At 39.9% G+C, this 27,690-nt stretch overlaps 2 protein-coding genes across 5 annotated transcripts in view; one reads left to right on the top strand and one right to left on the bottom strand.

The window, feature by feature from the left end:
• The first annotated feature begins 82 nt into the window (after nucleotides 1–82).
• Nucleotides 83–15,242, top strand: DNAL1 (dynein axonemal light chain 1). 2 transcript variants are annotated; one of them, XM_050975138.1, is made up of 8 exons: nucleotides 83–157; nucleotides 2,668–2,706; nucleotides 5,552–5,661; nucleotides 6,345–6,400; nucleotides 7,889–7,944; nucleotides 9,160–9,286; nucleotides 9,723–9,863; nucleotides 11,239–15,242. In XM_050975138.1, the coding sequence occupies exons 1-8, from the start codon at nucleotides 155–157 to the stop codon at nucleotides 11,316–11,318; spliced, it is 612 nt and encodes a 203-aa protein (XP_050831095.1). In that variant the 5' UTR covers nucleotides 83–154; the 3' UTR covers nucleotides 11,319–15,242. The 2 variants fall into 2 exon arrangements, with proteins under 2 accessions (XP_050831095.1, XP_009100282.1); XM_009102034.4 differs by having other exon boundaries at nucleotides 9,720–9,863.
• Nucleotides 15,243–18,320: 3,078 nt separating this feature from the next.
• Nucleotides 18,321–27,690, bottom strand: part of MIDEAS (mitotic deacetylase associated SANT domain protein) — a 52,192-nt gene continuing 42,822 nt past the window's right edge. For all 3 annotated transcript variants that reach the window (XM_009102035.4, XM_018907606.3, XM_018907605.3), the window contains 6 exons: nucleotides 26,599–26,674; nucleotides 25,365–25,453; nucleotides 24,080–24,229; nucleotides 23,703–23,876; nucleotides 23,164–23,363; nucleotides 18,321–22,067 (listed from right to left, as the gene is read on the bottom strand). In XM_009102035.4, coding sequence (XP_009100283.1) covers nucleotides 21,863–22,067; nucleotides 23,164–23,363; nucleotides 23,703–23,876; nucleotides 24,080–24,229; nucleotides 25,365–25,453; nucleotides 26,599–26,674 — 894 coding nt within the window. In that variant the 3' untranslated portion in view covers nucleotides 18,321–21,862. The remainder of the gene's footprint in view (nucleotides 22,068–23,163; nucleotides 23,364–23,702; nucleotides 23,877–24,079; nucleotides 24,230–25,364; nucleotides 25,454–26,598; nucleotides 26,675–27,690) is intronic.

Below are 27,690 nucleotides of genomic sequence, written 5' to 3'. Positions count from 1 at the left end.
GGCTGGGCCGTGAACCCCGCGCCGGGTTCGGAGCAGGCCCCGGCCAGTGCCGCCAGTCCCACAAGGCGCCGCGGGCCGCCGCCGCTACGCGAGTTCCGGGCGGGGCGTTCTCCGCGCCCGTAGCAACCGGAGCGTTCGCGGTATCCACGGCACCATGGTGAGTCCTGCGGCCCGGCGGCGGGGGTCGGAGAGGCCCCCGGGCCGGCGGTGGCAGCGCGGAGCCCTCCGGGGCCGGGCCCCGCCGAGCAGCCCGGGCTCGCCGAGAGCCGACCGGGAGGGAGCGCGGGGCTCGGGGCGGCGGCTGAGGCGGGGGCCGGTGGCCTGCTGCTGTGCCTTGGGAAAGGGGCATCTCGGGGAGAAGCGAGGAAACAGGGGAGTCACAAACTCCCAAACCTCCGTTAGTACGTGGTTTTAAGGCGGCAGTATCGGTGATCACTACAGCGATTAGCTTGGCATCTGTTGCTGTGCAATTCCGATTTCATCTATTTTAAATACAAATAAATGTCTGCAAATAAAGGCGAAGTGTCGCTGTTTTGCTTTTTCCTGGGGGTCTAAATTTTGTAGCTACTATGTGTGCAACTGCTATGTTTTGGGGGGCGGGGAATACGTCTTTTGTTACAACTATTACTAGTACAGGTGTGGTTATTTTTCCTCTTCAGAGATTCTGTTTCTTGTTCCTGCCATGTTGATGGTGACTCTTCAGCGTGACCGCTGATCACTTGGCATTTTGAATATTTTAAAATAAAGTATTATGACTTTCTTTAGTCTAAATACCTGTAGAAAATTGTTGAATAAGCAGGTAGAAGAACCCTGCAGGTAAGCTTCTTGGAGGAAGTTTCCCTTAAGTAACCTCCTATGGCAGAAGATACTCTGATTTACCTACAGAAATTTCAAGTGCATCTCAAAGAAAATGAAGGCCCTGATCTGTGCTCTCCACATAACCTGCTGTGCTGATATCCATGTTTTCATCAAATCAGCAGAGATAAGTGTATGGAGGTCAGGGAAGAAGCTGCTCCTTGTGCTCACATGGATCAGTAGCTTTAAAGTCCAAACTGTTTTTATGCATGACTTCGAAACAGCAAGCAGCCACTGATCTTATGAATGCATTTCTGCCTTCAACAAGAGTGACTGAGATCATGTACCCAAATACTGTGGTGATTGGCTGCCATAATTATGAAAAAGGCAGTGAAGTTTCTGTGAAAAAATTCCCTATTAACTGGAAGCCAGCTGTTTTTGCCTGCATACTGGAAGCTGTTAATTGGCTTGAATGAGGCTGTTGTAGTGGGAACTTAAGGATGTGTTCTTCTGAACCAGAGGAGGTCATGCAGATGTTCATCTCTGACAGACACTGGGGAGCTACTGCTGGGGCTCAAGTTTGCAGGTCATCTCCAATAGGACTTAGAGCTACTATCACATGTATGGACCAGATTGAAATGAATCTCTGTCAGTGGGCAGAAACAGCTGGAACATCTGAGGATGTTGAAATGGAGGTGCATGTTGATGCCTGAGATGCATGCTCAGGCTCCCTGGTGTTGCTGGCTCTTAGGCTGTTGCTGAGTGTTTGGTGGCTGTGGCCTTTTCTTATATAAAGCTGCCTCAGCTGTTGCCTTTTATTGCTGGCACCAGAGTTTCCTGTGGTTCAGAGTAAAATACCCAGCACTAAAGCTTTGTGACTGAGGTGGCTGCCTGTAAGATTTTTGGGGAAAGTTAGTTTGTTGTTTTTAACTTCTACAGTGTGGGGGGTTATATATTTGATATATATATCCTGCTTTTATCCACGCCCTACTACACTTAAGAGCAACATAGATGCCAAAACTAGAGTCTTCCTGTATTTGTAGAAAGAAGGCTGTTGATCACTGTTTGTAAAAGATTGATCTCTGAAACCTTTTTAATCCAAAAGACATCTTGGAATATGTTTGATTTTTAGAGAAGCATTAAACATGTTGGTTATATACTACTGTTTTGGATATCTTGATGTGTTTTCACTGAGACTCTGATGTGAGGTGGAAAAGTAAGAGTTAGTGACAACAGAAAGTTGGTCAGTCCTTAAAAAGCCTTAAAAAGCAGCTCTCAGGTTTTTCCAAACTGAATAATAACACCACATACATGTTTTCATATCACATGGTGTAACTCAATGCAAAACAATTGGAAAGAAACCCCAAATATATGTAATCCAGATTGCTCTTGAGTTTTGGCAAGATGTACCTCATTTTCTTCAGTGAATTTTAGGAGGCTGTATCATTTTCTGGTCACAGACTTGCTCTCAGACAGGAAGCTGCTAATGCACAATAGAAAGTGTGAGGGTTTAAGAGCATAAGACCACAGTTTTCAATGCAGGAACTTCTTATGCCTTTAAATTGAATTTCACCATAAAAGCTAATAAGCAGTGTGCCATGGGACAGAGAGTAAGATCAGGAAGATAATGTCCTGACATTAAGCCCACTGTTTGCTTCTGAAAATGAAGCCAAGTACCCCAGAACACATAATTACAGGACACGGGGGGGATTCCAACTTCTTTGACTTGATTGACCCAAGATAATACAGGAAAGTGGTGGAAGGGGGGCAAACAAGCAGGATAGGGAGAGGGAAGGAGGAGGAAATAGATTTGCAGTGAACAAGCCACTTAAAAATTCAATGAATATTCACTTAAGTTTGTTTCACTTTTAGGCAAAAGCAACGACCATCAAAGAAGCTCTAGCCAGATGGGTAAGAACTAGAACAGTGTCTAGCGGCGTGAGGTTTGACTGTATTCAGCTAATTTTGTTTGTCAAACATTGTAGGAAATATGTTTGCATGAAACATCTGCTTTAACAAGTTTCACAAAGTAAAATGATGATTACTGTTTTTGTTGTTGTATAGTACATTCTCTTGGACTTTCTGTATGTTCCTGTTAAATTGATACAACTGGTAAAAATTAGTCTCTTTTGCCCTCCTGCCTTGTTCTGCTGGATATGCATTGGCCTGAAGTCACAAAGAGATCCAAAGCTATTTTAATTATGCTCAGTTCCCTTTACCCAAGTGCAGTCTTTCCCACAGAATAAACATGCGTGAAATTCTCACTGTACTGAATTCAGTGAATCTTCTACATGTCTTTTGACATAAAGTCCCTCATACTGTGCAAAGATTAACTCAGAATGAGTTTCTTAGGGGTTTTTTTCTTGTTAAAATACTCTGTTAATACAGAAGCTCATTTGTCTGGTTGTAGCTGATCTGGTCTTCCAAAAAGCCATGTGTTGGCAAGGATGGGGATGTAATGTCAAATGATGATGTAGGATGCTCAAGAGTCAGGTTCACTGTCCAGTAAAACCAGTGAGAATCCCCAGTCTCTGAATTTTAGATGAAGGCACAGACGTGCTGTTGGGTGTACATATGCTTTCCTGCTAATTCTGGCCAGCTGCTAGAGCAATGATTTATAAATGTTTTGGCCTCTGGAAGATCTGGATGTGATAGCGTGGGTAGGTACACTTGAAAACCAGAAGCTCAAGGTAGTAGCTTGTAACTAAAGATTACTTCCATTTTGAGTTTTATCATTGTTTAGTACTTCAGTATTTCAGGGGTTTTCCAGTTTTGTTGGCATATCCCACAAACTTCACTGCTGCTCTCCTAGTAAGAACTAGAATGCAACAACTTGCAGACATCAGCATTAGCAGAGGTATGAACTGTATATAAAAATAGTTTGCTTTTACTCCCTCATTTTTTCTGCCTTCCAGAACTTCAGCTCCATGTTTCCTATTAACAGATTTATTTTTCATTTGCTCCTCTGTCACGTCTCAGACAGAATCAGCCTGTGTCAGTGAGTTTCCATTAACATTAGGCATAAAGTGCTGAATTTGCTTTTCTGTTCAAGTTATTAGGCGGGGGGTCTAAATCTTCCTTTTACTCTTCCTAATCTGGATCCATGTGACTGGTACAGTTGCATTTGGTGTTGTGTTGCATTCTGAATGTTTTTCTTCCCTTTGGTAAAAGGGTTTGCCCTACAGTCAGGGTGACATTAGTTAAATCAAAGCAACTTGAAATCAAAGCAGCTTCAACTTGGCAAAAATGTTACCTCTTCTTATAAAAATATGTCTGTTGTACCTATATTTTCTCTGTGGCATATTGTGGCTGTGCAGCTGCTTCCAGAAGTACTTGGCAAGCTGGATGAATTGTCCTCCTGGAGGTGCTCACTGCTGTGAGCTCACTGCTGGCCCAGTCAGTGTTGGAAGCTCGCTCCCTTTCATGTTTTTAAGGAAAAATGTATTTTTATTTGCTGGTATGAGCTCATAGATTACAAACTGAGTGTAAATACAAACAGATACAGTACTGTTCTTAGAAAAGAAGATGGAAGTTTCACATTGATAGTTACTTTGTTTGAACACGTATCACCATATTCCAGCAAAACATCTGATGTGCTTATTTGCTAATTTTGAGTAATACTGTCACACTGAATTTGGACAGAAACTGGAATATAAATAAGTGTACAAGACAACATGATTTTTTAAAAAAATTAAATTAAGTTTTCTGAAGTATTTTGGGTGCATAAGAAGAAAAATAATGTTATCAAAACCTGATGTTCTGCTGTGGGATACTGAAAGACTTATGGGATATGATTAATTTAATTACAAAGTAGTCATATAAGCCAGGGCACATTCAGCTCTCTCTCTTTTCAGTAGATGCATGAAATGGAGGAGAAAACAGGATTCCTTGTTTTGAAAATGCCAAGATTTCTCTTTTGTTAATGGATCTCCAGTCCTTCCACTGAACACTGAGTGAACTGACAAAATGCTCCCTTTGTGCTGTCAGGGAGGCAGCTGTCAAAACTGCTGCTACTCTATAAACAGATACTTTTTCCAAGTGTTCAGTCAATAACTGCCATCACTTCAGAATTTTAAAAGCTTTAATTGACCATATTTTTTAATAAACCTAAATGCTGAAGTTATGTCCATTTTTCCAAGGCTCTGAATTATCAGCCTGGGTTGTAAATAGGAAATTTGTCTTTTGCTGTATTCTCTTAAGTGTGACATCTTCCCCCATACTTTCTTAATGGCTAATTAGAATTTTTTTTCTTTTTTTAGATTCTTAATGCTGTGAAACACACTCCCCTGTACTCAGTTTGTGTTGTGAGCTGGGCATGAGTTCTGAGATTTTTGGGCGAAGTGAGGAGGAGACTTTTCTGTCAGAACTTTTAAATCTGCTTCTGCTATAGATTGGCCCTAGCTGAGGTTTCTGTGTGTCAGTCTCCATGGAAACACCGTAATCAAGAATTTTAGCCTTCAATCTTTTCTCCATTCCTTGTGACTCCTTTATTAAATTGCTCAAGTGTTACACAACTTTTAAAACCCAGCATATGTAATGTATAAATTATTTTGATACCTTGAAAATAAGCTAGCTTTACCCTTTTTGCACTACACTTGCAGGAATCTTGATAACAGTACTCAGAATGCTTTCTCCTTCCAGAAGTATATTGGAATTCCTTCTGTAGTATTCACTTTTACAGTAATTATTTTAGTGTAGTAATTTTTGGTAAGTGCATGTAGCAGTGAGTCTCTGCCTCACCTTCTCTTTTCTTTAGGAAGAGAAAAGTGGCCAGAAGGCTTCAGAGGCAAAGGAAGTGAAACTGTACGGGCAGGTTCCTCCTGTGGAAAAGATGGATGGCGCTCTCTCTGCTCTTGTTAACTGCGAGTAAGTTCAATTAAAAACATGTTGGAAACAAAATATTCTCCTCTCTTCCTTTCAGTTTTTCTGCTGTCCACTGCAAATATGTGTTTACTGTTTAAGTGTGGCTTTCAAAGCAGCAACTTTCTCTTCTTTTTTTCTTAACCGAGCTTCTCTTTCTGCACACAATTGCCCTTTTTAATTCAAATACCCCTGTCAATTAACTCAGAAGGTGTTAGGGTAGATTCTGTATTAATATTTGTCCCCAGAAAAATTATATACTGTTTATCAGTATATAATTATAGATTTGTGTTTGGAGCCTGTCAGCTAAATGGCATGTTTATGATCCACTCCAAAATTCATGGAAAAAAAAGAGGCAATTTGAGCAGGACTTCCAGAAAGAGATTAGAATAATTTAAGAAATAAACATCCATGCACTCGATAAGGCTAGGCATCAAAAGATAATCCAGTATTTAATGAAAGTAACTCATGGTACTTTCCCAGAAACTAAATAAAATTGAAGTAATCTTAATGGTTTGACGATATTTGGAGTCTATTACACATCCTGTTAGTTAACCATCTAATGAGACAAGAACATATAATTATTTCTAATGTAGTGGTGTTGGGACATGGAACTCTTCAGTGTAGTGATCCCTTATATACTATGAATTGATTAATATACTATGAATTGATTATTCTTTCTTTTAAAGGAAACTATCACTGTCTACAAACTGCATTGATAGAATCGCCAACTTGAACAACCTAAGTAAGTGACAAGCCAGCTGTCCATTGTGTTTGTTTTCTAGTTGCCTGGCTAGGAGATATGCCATCATTTGTCACATGTGTCCAGCTTTATTTATACCTGTTATCCTTTTTTATTCCCTCCTCATAGAACATTACAAGTGACCTTTAAAATGACCAGTCTTACTGGAGAATGCATGTTGAGCAGCAGTGGTGTATTGCAGCAGGTATCCTTGCACTAGCCTTGACAGTTGTCTCACAGTGCAACAATCAAAAAATTCCTTTCAGTAAGCACTTCAGTACCTTCCAGTGAGCCTTGCTGTGCTCTTCAACACCTAATCAGTTCTAGAGTGACATCATGACCATTTTCCATGCTCCTGATGGAGACAGTCTGCAGTTCAACAACTCTGCAAATGCATTACTGGTTGCAGTGAGGCTGGAGTGTTGTAGACCTGGATGGACAAAATGTCATTCCACTTTGCAGAGGACTGGATATACTTGGTTTCATTTTGTTCATCCTTTATAAATAGAAGTGCCGCCTGTCTAGAAGTAGAGCTTCTCTTTCTTGGACACCTGTCTTTGAAACTCTTGGGTTACTGACTTTGGAACAGAAGTCTTAATGGTCTGTCCTCAAGACTTTGACTGTGGCATGAGGCGGGCAAAGAGCTGCAGGTTTTGAAGTGGAGCTTCCAGGCTTTTCTGTTCCTATTAAAATGCCAGCTGGATAGATAAGGAACCTGGAATCTCATCATTTCCAACTGCACACCAAGAGATCTGCCTAAGAGCTTGACGAACGTATGTCTTTGCATAAGCTCAGACTTCAAAAGATTTGGAAATACTAGTCAGGGAAAAATATTCCAGTAGTCTTTCCAAATACCTGTTATTTAATACTGAGTAACTGAGAAAAAAAAATAGGCAGTTATACATAGAAGTGAACCAATGAAATTTTTTAGTGGTATAAAAGATTAAAAGCTGTTAAAACATCTTAAATATTTATATTAATGTAGATTCAAAACATCCAGTCTATACCAAGTATTTGATGCTAAAGTCAGACAAACTAGAACTAAGATGAATGTCTCTCATCAGGTATCTATAAGGCAGCTTTATATGCTGCCTGTAGTATAGAAACCAAATCTGCTGCCTTAAAATAAGATCAGAACACCTTTTGCCTGGAGAAGAAGGGATATAAATTATGTAAGATCAAAAGAAGCAAGTCAGCATTTAGAGTTCAGGTGCAAGGTAAAATAATAATTTTTGTTCAGTATTTATCAAAACTGAATTTCAGTAGGTAATTTATACATGAGCAGCTTTGTATTCATGAGTGTATTTCTGAGCTTTCCCCTATATCAATTCCTGCTGATCTGTTTATTGTTTCTGTTGGGTCATTATTTCTTAAGGTAGCCTGCAGAGTGCAGTTTGTAAGCAGAATATGTCATTTTACCTGACTTACAGCATCTTCTTATTTTAAAGAAACCCTGTTTATTAACAAGATATTTTTTTTTATTTATTGCAGAAAATTTGAGGATTCTGTCTTTGGGAAGAAATAACATAAAGAACTTGAATGGATTGGTATGTGCTTTTTATTATTAATATTTCAGTAACAAAATAGATTATGGGGTAAATTCCCTGTGTTAATACAAGTCTTTCCTGAATTCAATAAAATTAAGTGAATAAAAGGTTAGGCACTAACCTTTTATATTTTCCTATTGCTATAATCTCTTCACACTCTTACACATTGCTTCTGAATTTTCAAATAGTTGTTCACTTTGTTTGGTTCAAATTCTCTTAATGTTTGGAAATTTTTCTACCTTAATTTACTACACTGAAAAATTTTAGGAAGAGAGATTTTCTTTACTTTAATAAAGATAATCAGAACTTCTATTTGAAAATTGCTGTCTATCTGTGAAGCCATTTAAATTCTACTGGCTTTACATGAATATAATTCCTGTAGACTTTTTGCATGCAGAGTTTTCTACGTGAAGATACTTCTTTAATACAAATATTTGCAGTCCTGTAAAAACACACTACCTCAGAGTCAGCCCCTTTTATGTTAACTGGCACCTGAAACAGTATTGCTTTAGAGTTGATGGTAGCAGGACTGAGTCTACCTAGTAGGGGAAAATTAGTTGAGGAAAAAATTGGATGAATTTTGTTACATTTGAATTCAGGCCAGAAGAATACTTTTTTCAATAAGTATTTTTAAAATGGTTATATAAATTCTTTCTCAAGAGATACTGTACCACCTCAAAGCTGTTCTCACCTTCAGAGATGCCATATCTCTCAAGTGTGAAAGGCAGAGTTAGTGTGTGATAACTGGTTTAGAAAAACCTCTTTTTAGAGAGAATTAGGAATGTGATTTCTGGCCAGCAGATACAAACATACGAGAATATACCAGGATGAATAATGCTCTCACACTGTGTAACATCCCTTCCAAAGCAGTTGTTGAATTGCATTCTCTTCACACACTGTGATTGCAGTGCACAAGCAGGCAGATTTGTCTCCTCTGCCCCTATGCCTTAAGAACTACTGCAGCCAGCTACAGTCTTGTTTTATTCTAATATAGCAATTTCTGTCCTCCTTACATATACTTGCATATATAACTTTGCCTTTTAACTCCCGTGAACATTTGCCATGCCTAATAATTAGGGACCTGCTTAAAAGGAAATGAGGACCAATATACCTTAGTATTTTGTCACATGACGTTACCTGTAGAAGATGAAGAAAGAATATGAATAATAAGGAAGATGTACTTCTGCTTATCTGAGTAGTCCTGTCATTTTCCAGGAGGCAGTTGCTGAAACTTTGGAGGAGCTGTGGATCTCATACAACTTAATTGAGAAATTGAGGGGTATCCGTGTAATGAAAAAACTGAAGGTTCTTTATATGTCAAATAATTTGGTGAAAGACTGGGGTAAGCCATGCATCTATACTCTGCAGAGACCTCTGTAGTGTGGTGAATGCATAAGTTAAGTCACCAAGTGAAAAATAGTGCTGTATCTCATGGAGCTTTGATTTTAACTGACAAGCCTGCAGACATGTGCAAAATCCCTAAACATCCACTCATGCAAGAGACTAAAAATAGAATATTGAATATAGAATATTTCAATACAATATTGAATTTAACTTTAAAGTCCAACTAAGTTCATGCTTTGAATCATATTTCTTCAACCTCTCTTTAAGTGCATCCCTGTTCTTTAACCTGACACCAGTCAGAGCCCAAGCAGTCCCTCTCTTGTTGTATCCCATGCTCTTTATGTTTGCACTGCATGTGAAAGGAATGTGTGGTGCAGATGTACTTTCTATGTTCCACAATTTGGTTGTTGTTTTCACCTTTGTGGTTGCAGCAGAGTTTGTGAGGCTGGCAGAGGTGCCAGTACTAGAGGAGCTGGTGTTTGTAGGCAATCCACTACAAGAGAAATTTGCCGCTGATCAGAACAGCTGGATTGAAGAAGCAACCAAACGGGTACCCAAGCTGAAAAAGCTGGATGGTGAGTTTGGGGCAAGAGGCAATTGGGGTGAGTTAAAAGCTTAATATAAAGACAACACAGGGAAATTAAACATAACCTCAGAGATTCATCTGTGTGCCCATGAAATTAATGTTCCTCCCTCCTCTTCAGAGTTATTCAGAAATAGTTACTGAGATCCTGGCCGTGGTGTGTGATGGATTTAGGAGTGCTAAATCCAAGTGGTCTTGCAAACTACAGCTGGGCATCATTCTGTAGTTACCCAAGGAGTTTTATCAAATACCTAATAGGGAATGGAAAGATTTAGCATTAAATAAGTTAACAAAAAAGCTTTCATCTGCCAAGTTGAATTACAGTTTTCCCAACAAAAGAGGTGACATGAGATAATGGAGATAGACAGGAGTATGCTCTGATTTGCTTTTGATACAAGGGCAAATTTTCAAATTTGCATGCAAATTTCTTAAATGCCTGAATATCCCCCTCGATTACTGCAGTGAGCCTCAATTTGTGAGCTGTCCTCTCCTATTTAAGACACTGGTATGAAAAGATATTCAACCATTTAGTGATTAAAAATTAGATCATTTTGAAGTCTATTTTTAAATATGTTAATCTCTGTCAATGGAGATGTTAGTTGTTCACTATTTTCCCCTGTGTACTAAAGCAATGAAGGGGAGAGCAGGAGTGGTAATGCTAACACAGAGTCAGAATAACAGCTGGGAAGGGAAGGGAAGAGTGGAGGCATGTCAACAAGAGAAGACAGCTTCACTACAGGGAGTGGATGGGAAGTCTATTACCAGAGTCTATCTAAAACCAGATCAACTGCAGTGAAAAAAAATATTAGAAAGTGGAAGCCTGATGAGAGAATTGCACTGCTGGGAAGGATGGCCTGCAGTGGTCCATTTGCTGTTGTAATAGGAAAAGTTTAGAATGTAAAACAAAAAAAGGAATGGGGCACGTATTTGTGGGCAAAAAGTGCCCTTGGTAGCATAAGGTTACGCTTACTAACCATACTAAAACTTGAGCATATATGTCCTGGAAAAGGCAGCACAAAGTAGGCGCCCCACAAGAGAAGGGTGATGTGCTGATTGGTTGTTAGCAGTTGAACTGACTTGGTGCATCTCCCAGAGACCAAGTGGGGCTGATCTTTGCAGACCATACTTTTGTACCTTTTTGTTCCCTGTTACCCAAGAAGTTGGAAAAACATCCAACAGAGGAGCTCATAAGTTGAAGGCTTTTCTAGTTAAGACCAGTTGAGGTATGCAGAAGTTCAGGTGGTTAGAAACAGGAAGGAAATACAACTCTTGACTCTTTCCAACAGGACAGATAAGATCATAATTCAGATAAGACCATAATTAACTATGTCTTCCACTTCTTCTTTTCCTATTTTTTTTTCTCCCAGGTACCTTAGTCGTTAAAGGAGAAGAGGAAGAAGGAGCGGAAGGAGCAGAAGGAGTAGAAGGAGCAGAAGGAGGAAACTGATAACACTTTCTTATTGGGTACTAAATCCAGATAGCTTTGCACATAAACTTTTATAAAAGTAATTGTTTTGAAGAAAATCTTTGGGCAGTTTTTAAAAGACCAGTTTATCTCCACAGTCTCTCACCCAAAGAGTTAGTTACCAAAAATTGCTCACACTGGTTTTGTCAAGCTTATGACACCTTCTGTAGAGACTAGTGGAGCTGAGTTTACCTGCTGTTTGGCTAGCAAGAGATCTTTATTTAAATTAATACATAGCTATTTTTAATTCCTGATTAGTGGTGCTTGTTGTTCACTCTTGGGTTATAAAAGAGCCGTTTTAGCTTATTTGGTGCTGCTGGCCAACACTGAATTGGAAACTCTGAGGCCAGAAGAATAACGTTGTGTTTTAGAGACACCTGATGAGTTTTGTTGTGTTTAATTTTGTCATGGGACTTTCCCAATATTTTTCATGTGTGAGTTTGCCTTTCATTCCTTGAAGTGTTTTGCTGAATAGGCCCAGTAGTTGCATACGCACAAAAAAAGGTATTGGTCTGATGAGCACTTGTTCCTGGCCTTAATTCTTGAAATGGGCTTCTTACATTGGAACTCAATTGCATTGCTTAGAAGGCCATGTATAACTTATATATTTATTTATTTTTAAGAGGCAATACGAATTCATTGCATGGTTTCTGTAAGACTAAAATACCTGCTAACTTTGGGTTTTGTCTCTTACTAAGACATTACTTTAGATTGGAATATGTGGCCTATTAGCCTACAGCTGGTTTCTGGCTTTGGATTGAGTCACTGGTGGACATAACCCTTCTTAGCTCTGGAATCTTCCTGTAACTAAGGAGGCTGATAGTAACAGAGGAACTAACAGCAAACAGAAGACCTGGCCTCGAGGACAGAAAATTTTGATTTTGGGGATACTAATTTTTTGTGAAAGCACAGGTATAAGCAGTGAGAGAAAGTGTATGTAGTTAGTGGGGACAGTGAGATGAGATTGAGATGAGATTGAGATGAGATTGAGATGAGATGATGAGGTCATTGGTAAAAAAAGTATTGAAGAGGTACTGAATGTGCTATATTGCAGGGTAACCAGTTTTAGTAAAGCCCCTTTATGTGGCTAATTCTAGTGAAAAGTATTAAACAATGAAGACATACCTGATTGCACTGTGGGATGCCAGTAGTGCAGTTTTTCTTCTTGTCTTTGAAGAATAGATGAAGTCACCTGAGTGGATTTTTCTGCAGTTCCTTTTTGATTTTTTAACAAGCTTTTCTTCTAATTTGTGGTACCATCTTTTTTTTAAATTTAAGTGACATCAAGTATATCTGCTGGTTCCAGCCCAGGCATAGAAGGGATGGGGTCAGAATGCCACTCTTAGTTATTTTGTTCATAAAGGCGTGGCAGGACTTGAAATCTTGGAAGCCAAGTTCAGAGATGAATGGTAGAATTGGCCCAGGCAACAGTGGTACAGATCTCAAGCTCCAGGTATAACTGTAGGGGGCGATTCGCTAATCAGTTTCTAAGTGAACACTGTGAAATAAATGATTACAAGACAATCACAGTTTAGTTTCAATATATTGCTATTTAATCTGTGATTATTGGAGGAATTCTAAAGCATTCTGATTTAAGCTGGCATTTGCTGAAGAGGTTTGAGTTTGAGATTTGGATCCGTTACTAAAAGTAAGTCAAGAGCACAATGGCAAAAACTCTGGACATTCTTCACCCAGCACAAACTATTTCCAGCAGCTGTTCTCTTTACCAGAAACCACTTTCTTAGCTAGTTCACTGGGTTTAGACAACTTCATTTTTGTTTGTTATTTCTTTAGAAGTATTCTAGCTTTATCATGAGTAAAGGCAGCATTGACCAAGAAGCACCATGGAGGAGTGTCTACAGTCAGCAGTCACTTCACACATCTTTTGAAGCCAAGCCACTCTGTTCACTTGCTGCCAACCACTCTTGGCAAGGTGGAACTGTGTGCTTGGGCAGTACAGAGCCCATTGCACACTTAGGCCCTGCTGGCCTCACCTGCTGGCGGGGCCCACAGGGGATTGGCTGTGCCCTTGACCACCGTAGTTAAAGCATGGTTCATGTGAGCCAGAGCTTGACTGACTCAAAACTTGCCTTCTGAATGCTCCCAACAAGCAGAAATGCCAAATTAGTCTCTGTGTCTGGAGATCTTTTCAGTAAAGACCACATGGTGCTCTTCTCCTAGTGCTTGGCCACAAAGAAAAGTGGTTGAAGCTGTGGGACCTGGTCTCTCCCAGCACAGCTGCAAGTGGTGTGTATGGCTGGGTTAGCTCCACACATGATTGTGACAGGAGGAAAAGGGAGTGATAAGCAGAGTCCAATGCCAAGTAATCCTGCTGGTTGATTCTTTAAATATGGCCTAAGACTGTACATTTTTGAAGGTTACATTAGATACAGCAAATACTCTACACTTTGGCTACATAGGGGCATTCTGAGAGCAGAATAGAAACTTAGTGTTCTGACTATGTTGTAATGACTGAAGTGAAACACAGCTCCATTGACAAGTTGTGAGGGATAAGAGCAGTTCCTGGCTCTTGTAAGTGATCAGTAGAGGCTACACCTACAGGGATCAGTCCAAAACTATTGTAGGTGGTGGTAGAGCTGGGGGAATTGTGTGGCTTGCTGGCTTTGGTGCTTTCCACAGATGAAATAGCACAAATTCTCTAGCTCTTTTCTTTGGGGGCTGCATTATAAATACCAACAAAAAAGTGGGAAAAATCATTTTTGAAGGAAGGGAGCATCTAGTCTTAGAATATAATTTAAAATCCTTCTGATAAAAACTGTGTGTCAGTCTCATTGAAACAATACAGTAAGAAAAGAATTGTGGCTTTTGTTTATCAGGAGATGCTTTGTCTCAAAGTTGGTAGCTTCACTTTATCTTGCTTTGCCTAATAAGTCATGATTACTCTCAAGAACAAAACAATCTCCCCAAACTTCTTCTCCTCCAAAGTAAAGTTTCCCTAAATTTTTAAATTTGCACTTTAAAATTAGACACTGGATGTGACAGAAGACATGAGAGGTGTAGAATTAAAACAGCTGGTTTGTATATTGGTGGTGCTACACGATGTTATGTATAAGGTGACAGTGACACCTTGGCCTGCGTGCCCACAGGGACATTAGAGTGAGATGGTGGAGGCCTGGCTTTCACTTGTGCACTCTGCTGTTCCCTATCACACCACATCCAGTGAAGTAGTAAGTACACTATTATTCATGAATGAAAAGGGCACCCATATAAAATGTGCAAGCCATGTGGAATTCTGCTTTTCCCAGTGAAGTTACAGAGGACTAGCATCCACTTCATTCCTTAGAAAAATATCCTAAAATTAACTCAGTGGTAGGAACTACCTAGGTTTTTTGCTTGCTTGTTGGCACACTCACCTGTCTTCAAAGAGCTGATTGATGTATGCAGTGATTATTGAGAACTGATGGAAAAATGACAGAAGAGACCTGAGAACCAGCAGATGACTCAGGTTACACTAGAAGTAGGCTCCTCTAGAAAAACTTCCAAGTAATAGAGCACTTTTACCATCCCCTTTGGCAATCTTTTTTATACAGTAATTTTGTAGCATGAAAGCTGTTAAATTTGCTGTGTTTAAATTATTTAGGCCTATGTTTATAAATGTTATTCTGTGAAACTTGTTCAAAAATAATATAACCTTATTTTATACAAATGTCTTTGGCTGATGTGTAATGAAATAGTTCAGCTTGTGAAGAGTATTTGAAAACTAAATTTCGTTCTCATTAAACTTTCCTGGCTGCTCAGGAAGCAATGTGTTTAGAGTATGATAGCATGTAAATGCTGTTCCTTATTGCCTCTATATTTTAGAATAGAAAATAACTTAAGGCTTTAAAAATGCTGATATATTGTGATTGTTTTCATCTGATACATAAATATTTTTCAATCTTTTAAGACGTTGGTTGTCAGAATTTGTTCTTAGGTGCGAAGAGGAAAGTCTACTACTGGTATATGTAGAAAAATATCCAGGTAAGTAGAGAAATGGTTGGTCTTTCTTCAGTACAAAATTACTAATTCACTTTGAATTAAGATTCTATTAACAGTAATATACATTCAGTTCCATTAAACCCAGACAGGGGAAAACTAACGGATTCAAAGCTTCTCTAATAGAAACTTCAGCCTTCAGTAGACCATGTCACTGAAATGTAATTTCAAAACTCTGATATAAAGAAAACTCCTCCTACCCTACAGTCCACAGCAGTTAGTCTCAATAGTGACAAAAAGGCATCCTACAGTGATGGTTGTAATGCTATTTAGAAAGCATATAGGGAATTACTGCAGAACTCCTCACAGTACCACTAACTCAAAACTTACTAGTCACTAAAATGCTTTATAAGGTTTCTTTCAGTAGCTGAAATAACTTCCAGAAGCTTGGGCTTAGATCCAGCAGTTAAAAAAAAAGATAGAACCCAAATTGCTCAAAAAGTGTGGGTTTTTTGATTGTCCAGTTTGTTTGCACAGACTCAGATTTAATGCACAGTACTAAACTTCAGCACTTTTGTCAGCTGGCTGTGACAGGGAGGCAAATGAATGACTTAAAGCCATAAAGTCCTGGTCTGTTATCTCAAGGAAAGGCTTCAGTGTTCCCTGTCTCTTCACACACCAAGCAAAATACTTTTTTCTCAAAATGCTATTGCTGATCAACTACCTCAGGCACAGGAATAAACTAAAGCAAGGACTTCTACACTGAGCTGAAAAAATTAGTGTTTTCATGTCTTGGCCCAAGTCTTTCTCCTGCCAGCTTTGCCAAAAATATTGAAATGAAAAGGTCAGCATAAATTAACAGATGTGCTGCCTTAGATCCTAAGTGCAATCTCACAGGAGACCAGTTGGGCACTGGTACACATTTCTGCCATCTGCTTTATGTAGCATTTGTAGCTTTTAAAGATATCATGCCCACAGGTGTGAGAAGACCTGTGTAGCTTAGTTAACTAAAAAGCAAAGTACCAAAACAGAAGGAAGATGTTTTGAGGAGAGATGGAAGCGTATTTAAAATCCACAGCAAGAGATCCAACTGCTGCCAGAAAAAACAAAATACATGCAGTGTAACAAAACCTGTTAAATCCCCCCCCTCACATTCAGGTAACAGATAAGTGTCTTTAAGACAGTATTTACTACAAGTTTTTTCAAAAGTTATCACTGAAAAGTGTGATACAATGTGATCTACAACTGAAGCCATTGCAGAATTCACATCTGATGCAGGCCCATCAGGTACTGAGTTACTCCATGATGTCTTTGCCTTGCCCATGGTCTTTGTAGTTGTTTCAGGTATGTCAAAATCCCACTGGCCTTACTTACAGCACAGCAGACCTAGAACTATTCCCCAGGAATTCCTAGCATGCTGTCAATGTTGTTTCTGTCTTTCTGTGAGGATGCTCAGCTTGGAGGGGAACACACCTCCCATCAACACTTCTGTAAAGCAGTGGAGCTGCAGATTTCTCTGGGCTCCTACAGCCACAGGTGCCAGTTACCTTCTTGGATGTAAGACATAAAACATACTGCAGGGGGAAGGTGAGAAACATCCTCGAGGGCTGCTGTGGGAAACACAGGTGAGTACAAAGAGAGAGCAGACCAGCCAGAAGGACTTGGGACAGAAGGACTCGGGACAGCCTCCTGTGCATCACAGCCTGCACAAGCCCCCGGGCACTTCCTCATACCATTGAGAAACTCAGCTAAGAGACTATTTTTTTAACCTCATTTAATAAAAGGTTTTTTAGATATATAGAGGATATTAAGTAAATAAGTTACATAGTACATTACAATCACATCTGCAAGATTTCCTTTAGTGTATTAATATTTTATAAAAAAGCACACAAAAAATAAATTCAGTCCAGTCTATCACAACTGTACAGCAACAGGTAAATATATTTATATATGTACATTTTAAACATGTAACAGTCTTTTAAAAGGTGCCCTAGGCAGCAGACACACAAAAGGAAGTGTCTGCTCACTTGTTAAAATAAAAGTAATATACTTTATTATAAAGCATTTATACAGTAATTACAAAGGCTGACTGCTCCTGTACAGTACACCAAAGCTTTGACTACAAATTTAAAAAACAGAACATAAAAAGAATAAACACAAACAAGTTTATACCAAATCTGAGCTACAAGGGGAAAAATACAGGTGGAGAAGCTGCAGGAAACTTTTTTAAAATACACAATTACATTTCTATAAAAATATATGTTGTCTTATAATCTGGAGAAGTTAAGGTTTTTTTCAGGCTCAGCTGTCAGTGGGATCTTGGTCTTGGAAAGAAAGATCCTTAGACAGCTTGGGATTTAAAGTTTGTGTCTTCCTAACATATGACACAGGAGAGAAGGAGGGAAAGTAAAGCAGCTGAACACAAGTGATGAATTTACATAGAAACTCACCCCTCCCAGAAAACAAACATGATTTGTAGACTCACTTCTCTGTCTCTTTAAAGCTTTATAAACTTCCAGACATACATCAGAAGACAAAGCAGGGAGAAAGTTTGTGTGGGAAAACGTGTATTAGAATAAGGTTTCTGGTAAGCATTGGACTAAATGTGCCATTGTATGAAAGCAAGACTCCTATGGTTATAGTCCTTCCTACTCCCATTTCTTTAAAATACAGTATGTATCAGTAGGAACCTTCTAGTCCACTGCCTGAAAGAGAATTAAGAAGTGTGTAACTGCAGAGAGTGAGAAAGCTCATGTTTGTGATTTAAGAAACACTTTTTCTGAAGAGTGTTGATTTTAATCTAAGCTTGTTGCAATGATAAAATGACCAAAAGCCTCAGTTTGATAAATCAGAATATTTTTAGTTAAATTGGACTTTATCTGTTTAACAGATGAGTTACCTTTAAGCTTTTGAATTTCTATCTTTGCCCTGCCTTTAAGCAGCTACATCCCTACCTCTTTCCAGCCAGCAAAATGCCATGGTCCTGCACAGCTGAGTGAAATTCTGTAGGCCTTCAACTTACAGAGCCAAGTTCTCTCTGATACCATGACCTGTATCAGTAAAAGAACAAACATCAAATAAATTAAAATGCAGAGTGGTTCTTGCAGCTAGACTGCAAAACACCTGCAGCTTTATCAGATATGCATCACAAGTGCATGCATTTATCTAGTAATTACATACACACATAGTCTTACAAAAGTCAGATGCTATCCCATGCAGGTCACAAACCTGACAAGACTGCATCTACCTGTAAAGGGCAAGCAGAAGCACAGGCAGAAGTACGTGATCAGGGCAAACGTGACCTGTCACTGCATCTCCGTGATGCCCAGTGCTGGCATCAAGACTCAAGTAGGTAATGATCTGAAATACAGCCATCTGACTATGGGGTATATGACCACGTGAAGCCTGATCTTGCACTGTAAAAGGCAAATCTATTAGTACACATTTACAGAGTTGCATTCTATAAATATTTGTTCCCATTTGTTTTTCAAAGTAAAGAGATACCTTGTTCAAATTAATGACTTTCTTCTGCCTTTTTCTAAATTAGCAGCAAACCTTTACACTAAATGGGGATCAATCAATAGGCCCTTAAATGATGGGAAATAATGAGCAGGGAGTTTTAAAACAAACATATCAACAGAACATTGAGAAGAGTTTTGTTTGTTTGGGATGGGTTTTTTTAAATCTTAACTGGAATTAACACTGTGCTGCAGTAAAGAGCCACTCAAGCTATTTTTCCCCCACAAAAAGTAGGAGCATAACTCATTCCAGATTAAACAAATTCCATTTAAATGATTTGTCCACAGAAATTGGGAGCTGGTTGTTTGGGTTTTGGTTTTGTTCTTGTTCTTTTTTTAAGAAACAATTCTCTGCCAACTTTTGCTAGTAGGGAAGCTCTAATTCAAATGCAGGATCAATTCCAAAGTCCTTCTGTAAGCCAGTGAATAGAAGGCTTGGTTTGCTTGTTTGTCTTTTAAGATGACACTTGGAGGAGCTGTTTTACTTACTACCATGCCAGAAAAGAAGTCTTCTAGTGTCTACTAGCAATTTGGAAGTATGCTCAGAAACATTCCAACTTGATGCCACTTTTTTAGCACATTTGCCTGATTGTGGTCAGCCCTGCTAACCCACAGCTGTTATAGTGGTTATCCTCAGAAAAGCCCTTTTCTGATTTTCTTCCAGTAACAGACTGTCCAGTTTTCCTGTTCTGTTCTACAGTTCTAACTGCTGCAGGGTGGGACAGAAACAACCACTACTGGAATCAGCACATAATATACACAACATTTTTATGCAAGTAAAGAAAATCTCTGATTTGTTCTAACCAGCACCTCAACAGCTTGTCCTTGACAAGAGGAAAAACTGGGAGAATCAGTGAACAATCTGGCCTTTGGAAGACTGTAATAATGCTTGCAATTGCTCCACCTACTGTTCCTCCTGACACAATGTGCTGAAGCTTCTCTTCTCTCCAAAGGCCCTAAGATAATGGCAGACAAGCATTTCCCCCAGTTTATAAAAGAAAAAAAATCAACGCTGAAATCTTTAAGAGGAAGACTGAGTTGCTTAAGCTTCCTTTTAAAGAAGCAACTTTTAGTTCTTTGTAGTTTTTGAATGATTTTAACAGTTGACAATGTGCCATGTGCTTCTTGCTTATTCAACAAGATCAGTTCAATGTAGGTACATGGAACAGTCATCTAAATGCTGAAAGGAACCCCAGTTTTGATAGGGATGAAAAATACAATCTTGACAGAAAATTGAACACTTACAGGTGAAAGTGTCAACTTTACAAAGAGTGCAGTCCTTAACGATGTTCCTCCTGATTTTGTAAGAGTACTAACTGTTTCTGCTATTCAGAAAAAGGATTCTATGCAAAGGCATAGATATGTCAAAGCAAATGTTGTACAATACAGAGCCTCCCAAATAAAAGAGTAAAGCTATCATGGTTGCATAAAACTACAGGGCAAGAAGACTGACAGACGACATGGTGGAGTTATAGCCTCTTTCTATAGTTAACCAGGAATTTTTCTAGCAGCTGGAAGGATCAAGATTTAAACTTAAAAAAATCTGCCAGTCAGGCACACTCAGTAGTTCACGAACAACAACATCTCTTGGATTCCTGCTGGGGAATACAGGAGCGATCAGCTCCTTCAGTACGGTCTGGTCTGACACAGTGCCAGCACCTGAGAAGCTGGGGATCACTGCCGCTCCTAAGCACTGGGCAGCCAGGCTACAGGATGGCACCAGCTGGCCATGAAGCACAAGTGATTCTCTGCATCCTTACAAAATAATGATAAATGTGGGCTATAAAGATGTAAGGAACAATCCTGTGTGAATTCAACATCTGTCACCTGGGCCACTTCTTTTTAACTCTGTTTCACCAGCAACTTTTGGTGGCTAGACTTTTTGGGCTACTAGCTTGTGTCAGTTCTAAAGGAAGAGTCAGCCTTTCAGCAAAGAGAACAGCTCATAGAAGGACAACCCAGCAGGCAGCACTGCCCTGCCACTGGTGTGCAAACAGGTGACAAGCTTCTCCTGTACATACTGTCTGACAGCAACTGCCTGGGAAACTAGGGGCCTGCCATAAAAGCTTGATGATGGCAATTTCAAGGAGCAAATGAGGGCTGCTACAAGACAGAAGAGGATATTGAGAGGTAAAAGCATTCACAGAGGGATGACTGCTGGAGATGAGACTCCATTCCTCCCATCTTTGAGTTGCACACAATCTAGCACACAAGAAGATCTGGGTTCATTTTCACTAAACAAACTTGCTCCCATTTATGTAAATTCAAACTCAGCAATTTTCATTTCAAATTGCACTTGTCAAGCCCAGACTTCTTTAAGTTAATCAAAGGCCGACTGTTTTGTTTTCCAACATGAGACAACCTGCAAGGCCTGGCTACTCTTATCCCACAGGTTATTTTTATATCCATTGCTATGTTAATGCCATAAGATAACTGACCTCAGTTTGAAAAATAAAACTTCCTCTCAAAAGGAAGAGTGTCTTACTCAACCTACTTTTCATTTTTGTGAAACAGAGGTCAAAAGTGCACACCATCTTTCCACAAAACTTGTTGTCTGCCTGAATAACTCCTCAGAAAGAAAGGCAGGAAAGGATAAAAGGAAGAAGAACTTGCTGAGAAAGGAAACAACTAGAAATCACCAGTGTCACAGTAACTGGATACACTTAGCTCAGAGTAGAGCTTCATTTTCTTGCTCCAGTCTGGAAACCTTTATATGCAAGAGTCCTACTACCACGATTCCTGACAAGAACAAAAAGAAAGGTCTGACTGACCTGAGAGAACTTACTTCCACTGCAGGTGACATTGTTCTATTATGTACCTTGGATATCATTATAAATAGAATAGAAATCTTATCAGTCTTAAAAAAAAATAAATCCAAGTTGAAACAAATCTTGTTATCCACCATTCTGGCTTGGTCAGTACTGGCAAGGTGAAGTGGAACATGTGGCATGAGGAAATGGCAGCACTGAAACCAAAACCAGATGGTTCAGGTAAGAAAAGTGCAAGCAAAATGAGACCACTGAGAAGGAGGTTGGGTCCAGCCTTGCTACTCCCTCCACTTCTGGTCTGCTGCTATATTTCTCCATCTTCATCCGAGCTGGTGCTGCTGCTCCCGCTGCTGCTGCTCCCACTGTCACTGCTCTCTTCCTGCTGGGCCTGGCTGCGGGCTGCCGCTGCTGCCGCCTCCTTCTCTTGTTGCTTCAGCGCCGCCGCCTTCTTCTCCTGCTCCGCGTGGCTCTTCATGTGAGCACTGCGGCTCTTCACCTTGTAGAACACCCTGAGGAAGGCACACATGGACATTAACACTGGCCTCTCCTATGGCCTCCTTCAACACTTCTCTGGAAGAGCTTCTGCTGCCCGGCCTCAAGTTCACGAGCTTCAGCTCCGGAACTCCCGCTGGCACTGCGATAGAGCACCTATGGCAAACGCAAACACCACTCGGCACGTGCCAGTGCAAGGTGCAGTGCTAGCAGGGGATCCTGAGTTTAGGATCCCCTGTGGCTGTTTCTCATTCAGCTCTGAATTCAGAGGGGCTGTGCTGGTATCTGAATTATGCACGTGCTGCTTAACACAACACAGCCCTGGTTTTCAGGCGTACCCCTGTGCTGCAACAATACAATAAGCATGGAGGCAAATGATGGCCCAATGCCACTCCTGAGCCTTGTCCACAGAGCTCGAAATACTTGAGCTTTTCCCTTCTGACTCTACATTTCTTTGATCTCTTCCTCCACTCTCCACCATTAACTATTTGAATCTGCATGAAGCGCCACAATGTAGTTCAGACATCATTAAGAAGCCTTGTCTGCTTGTCCTGTTGTTTTAAGAGTAAGCAACTTATGTAGGGAACTGAATTTTCTTGACAGTTTGATTCTGGTGGCAGCAGACCTACAAAAACTAAAAACTGTGTGAGGAAATACAAATATATTTGACATCCACCAAAGACAGCTGCAAACGTAACCAGATGAACTATGTACCAACTGGCCTAATAGCTGCTGCAATAACAATGGTAATGTCTCATGTTTCTAGACCACTGCTCTTAAGTCCACACCACATTCTTTATATGTGATCTAGCAAATACATAGAAACTTGTTGTTACAAAAATGTATGCATTACAGAGGGCCAACACAGCAGCTGCTTGAAAGTGCAGCTTAACAACAACTACTGTACACAGATGAAATACATGTGGTATCTCGTGCCATTTGAAGAAAAACAAGCCTTAATTTGCAAGTATTAGTGGGGCAGTAATTAATTAGAACTATTGCCAATATCTATGGCCTATACAGAAAAAAGGAAAGCTCATTTGGGAAAAAGCTTCCACAGGAGATGCCCTACTGTGATTCTGTGACTATTGCTGGAAGCAGAGTTGGTCTTACCTGCCACATTTTTTACATGGAAATGTGTTTTCTGTGTTTTGTGTTTTACTGGTAGCATCTGGTTTTATTTTCTGTTTCCTCTTCTTCCTCTGCACTGGAGCAGTAAAAGGCTTTCGAGGCTTCACTGTTGTCTCCCTTGGCTTCCTCCCAGGTCTGCCCGTGACAGCTGCCTCGTGACTCCTCATATTCGTGTTGCTGGCCTTTGCAAAGAGGAGAATAGTTGAGGCAAAGTGACACTTAAACTCACCATCAGAAGGAAGACGGTGGCTGAGCTCCTGTTCTTTACTATTTTGAGGACATTTCTCATCCACCAGGCACAAAGAATACATTGCATTTTTCCACCTTACACATCCCAGTTCTGCCATCACAGCACACAGTCTGATTGACAGTAACACTCTGATCTACCTCAGCCGAATCTCTTGTTCCAGAAAAAGTTAGAGATGGAAACTTTTTGCATCTGGAACTGCCCACCTGTTTTCTAAACCATCTGCAGAGTGAAGGTGGCATAGAAAGCATGACATGCACAATGCAATACTTACTAATACACCATCCTGTAGTGTCTGTTCATCTTTCAGAGCATCAGCACTCCTCTTTCTGTTATCCAACCCTTCCTCTGCCTCCTCTTCTTCCTCTTCTTCCTCCTCCATATGCCCCTGTTCCTCACTGAAGATGTCCCTTCTGAGAGGAAGAACACGTGCAAACCTATGGGAACTCTTCACCAGAAGATAAAGGAACTGTTAATTTTCATGTCTGTAGGTAAATGATATTATGTGACATAGGACACAAATTTGTGAGTCTGGACTCCTGTGGAGAAGCCAGATTGTTTGTGCTTTTGATTTGACCAGTAAATGAGACAACACACAAGAATTCAAACCACAGCCCAAAATAGGGGAAAGAAATTTAGGAAATTACTTACCTTGATGTCAACTTCAGCTTCATCTTTCATAGATCTCTCATTAGCACCATCTATGTCCCCAAAGATTAAGGTCCCATTCCGACCAATTTTCACCTGTTTCTTGTATGTGTAGTAGAATTCTACGCACTGAGACACTGTTTTGGTTTTTATCTGTTGTTTAAAAAACATGAAAGTCCAATGGATTACATTATTTTAAAAAGACTTATAAATAATTACTAGGGGTGCAATAAATACATTTTGTATTTTCTTTTCTTATAGTTTCCTTTTCACCACAGCTGCTGTTCAAGTCTCCTTTTCTGTGTCATATTCGCCTGTCTGCCTCATCCCATGACTTATCCCCTACTGCCACTGTTATTCATTGAGAACTAGAGGACAAGCTTTCCAAAGAAAAGCTGGTTAATGTAAAGGTGACAGAACCTGGAACTCTGTAAGCTTAATGCACCTCTTAGCCTCTGAAGTGTTCCAGTTGAGCTATCAGGCTTGACAGCAGCCTCTCAGTTTTATGGAGGAGCTTTATTTTGCAGCAGCACTTCAAGAGAAGACCAGACCAGAATACCAATCCAAAAATGGAAGTGAAGGTTTGCAGCCCCTTCCTGTTTTGGCCATGTGCATTTTGTAGGCATATAGTGGTAGACAATTATCAGCATGGACTTGTGACCATCTACATATTCTGCATCAGTGATTTCTCTGAAATGTTTGGAATATATTTTTAACTTCTGAGCTTTTGGAATTTAAATGCCTTTGGAGAATTTATTCAGTAAATACGTTTGCAATTCCTGGGTTTGCACTCTCCTTCAGAGATTTCCCCCTTGCTGACATATCATATACTTCATCAAAACATGGGAGTGATCACTTTTCCTATCATCGTCACAACACTGAAAAGAGAGATCTAAAGGATGCACCATTCTCATATTCTCCCCTTTGGTTCTCTCTATCAGTGGCAAAGATGTGTTTCTTTTTAGTTTTATCAGCAAGCCATTTAAGCTAAACACTACTAGTGCTCTATAAATGTGCTCTGCAGAGGAGATATCTGCAGCATGGACTAATGGAAGTAATGCAGTTTAAATTCCAGGGTTAAGCAAAACAAACATGATTTCTCTAGCTTTCTGGTGAGATTTCATGCTGTGCTGGATGCTGACATTTCTCTGAGTGTGTTTCATTTGAGGGTGGGGCCTAATGCTTAAAATAGGTTTCAGAAAAAAATCAAGATTGAACTTCCTGTATAAAATGTTCAACAAACATGTAAAAATGTATCAAGAAAAACAAACAAACAAAAGTAACTTACAAGCTTTTGGACCAAGAAAAAGTCTTTCTTGTAGATTGCAATGCCTTTGTTGAATAGCTTTTTTTCGGCAACCTTCCACTTGTCTGATCCTGTAGGTAAAAGTAAGGTGTAATGGAAGCCCATACAATTTCAAATGTTTACTCTTCTACATACCTTTTCTTCATTATTGCCCTAAATAAGACCAATACACACATGAGGGTGCAGTCTCTCCTTGAGCCTACCACAGCAAAACTGCAGACTGCTGTTAACTCCTCCCTTACTGCTCCACCTCAGCTCTCTGCTCAACACTTCTTTTGTGTTAGATCAAGTGCTCATCACCACAGGTTAACTCAGCTCAGCTTGCAAAAACCACTCAATTAGATGAACTAAGATGTTGCCCAAGCAAGGTGAAGTGACACACTTCGTGGTGACCCAGTCACAACGTTTTATAGTAGGGCAATGGTGGGGCAGAAGAACAGGATCTTCTGTTTCAGCAACAATCTGTACTTGAAGATTTACTACATCTCCAGTATTCCTCAAATATTCCTTGCCTCTAATAATAACATTTTCAAATCCCCTCCTTTCTTATAGATATTATTCAATTAATATTTGCCAAAAACTACAGTAGGAAGGCATAATAACAAAGAAATGTATTTTCTATGCTTTGTGGTACCAGCTATTGGACACCTCTCTACCACTTTACATCAGATCTTTCAGGTGACTTGGGTCTCTCCAGATCGCTGAAATCAATGTCACACAGCTGACTATTTTCTAATTAGGTGCAAGACAACAAAGCTTATGGCATATACATTTTGAAGAAACACTAACAGGTATCCATAGCTGGCTGAGGCTTCTTCAGCAGGCTTGAACACTATTCCTCATAAAAGCCCTGCTTAACTCCACCCTGGAAACTCATGCCAGAGAGGCTATGATTCTAAGGTTACCAGTGCCTTTCTTGTACATACTGGCTATCTTTCTACAATCTCTGTGGCTTAGTGCAAGGGATTACCTTCCCTTTTCCCCACAAAGAAAATCAGAACTCATACCTATCCCAATACACATGCACATGGTCAGAAGGATGCAGTGTTTCTTACATTTCAAGTGTCATAATTTGCATAAGCAAAAATTCTGGAAAGCCATCATTTCAGTTACAAGAGAGGACTGCTCTTTTAATCTTCTTGTAATGTAACAGAGTACCCCAAAAAATCAGAAAAGAATATAAGCAGGAAGCACAGAGTTGTTCTGGTTAACAAACCTGTGTAGTGATAATCTGCCAAAGGGTGGGTAGGTGGTCGCACTGGCTTCTTCAACAGCAGTTTGGTCAGAGCTCCCTTGGATAAACACAAGTAAAATAATTACTTTAATGTTTGGGGTATTAAAAACAAAGATCAGGCAATTGTTAATCCCCTCTTTCTGTGGCAAGCTAACAGAAAAGAAACTGAGCACAATTTACCACTTGGGACAACTTTAAAAATCACATTCTTGACTGCCCATCTAATCTTGGCTAACAGAGGCAAGTGGTACATTCTTGGTATCTCCTCACATCTGTGAATTGACACAACCACCAGGGTACTGGGAGAGAGCTAATTCCATAGAGACCTTGCATCAGTTTCCTCTAATTAACCAAAAGCCTATTACACACACATCCAAAAATGCTGCCCTAAATGATACCTGTCTTACATATCCAAGTAATTGTAATCTGATCTCACTTGACTGAGCATTATTTCAAAATAAAACAGCAGTCATGTGACTGAACGATAACACACACAAAGCTCCCACCTCTCAAGCTGCTTTTTTAGTTTTCATTTAAACCAGAAAGCTTTCCAATTTTGTAGGAAGGAGACAACAGAATCGTGCTTCCACTGGCAGTTTAAACGACCTGAACAATGAGCTCCCACTGTCAGAGGCAGTCCTGCTCCTCCCTAATGCCAACAGCAGCATTCACAACAATGGGCTGCCAGAAACCTAACACACACACACACAAAACTACTTTCTGTTTGATCTCTTCTCTGATGCAAGTCCATGCAGTCTCACAAGTGTCTCTGCCACAGGATGGGAAACAAGCAGCCAGGCAAAAGTGTGGGATACTCCTGAACACAGGGCAGATTTATGCCAGGCTAAATCAGTCACAGAACTATAAAAAGATGACAAAGCTTTGCAGTTTGCTCTGCTCTTTGATATTACCTCTCAGTGCTGTCAAAGGGCAATAATGAAAGTGTATCATGTCTTACAATACTGGTATAAAATTAGCAGCCCAGCTGTTCTACAGACACAGACAGAGAAGTCAAATGGATCTAACAAAACAAAGAGGTGCAAGACACTGCCCTCTGACTCAGCTTTCAGCCCC

The sequence above is a fragment of the Serinus canaria genome, chromosome 5 (assembly GCF_022539315.1).
Source record: "Serinus canaria isolate serCan28SL12 chromosome 5, serCan2020, whole genome shotgun sequence".
Taxonomy (NCBI): Eukaryota; Metazoa; Chordata; class Aves; order Passeriformes; family Fringillidae; genus Serinus; species Serinus canaria.
The sequence above is the reverse complement of the archived record's forward strand: the minus strand, read 5'-3'. Positions and strand labels throughout refer to the sequence as shown.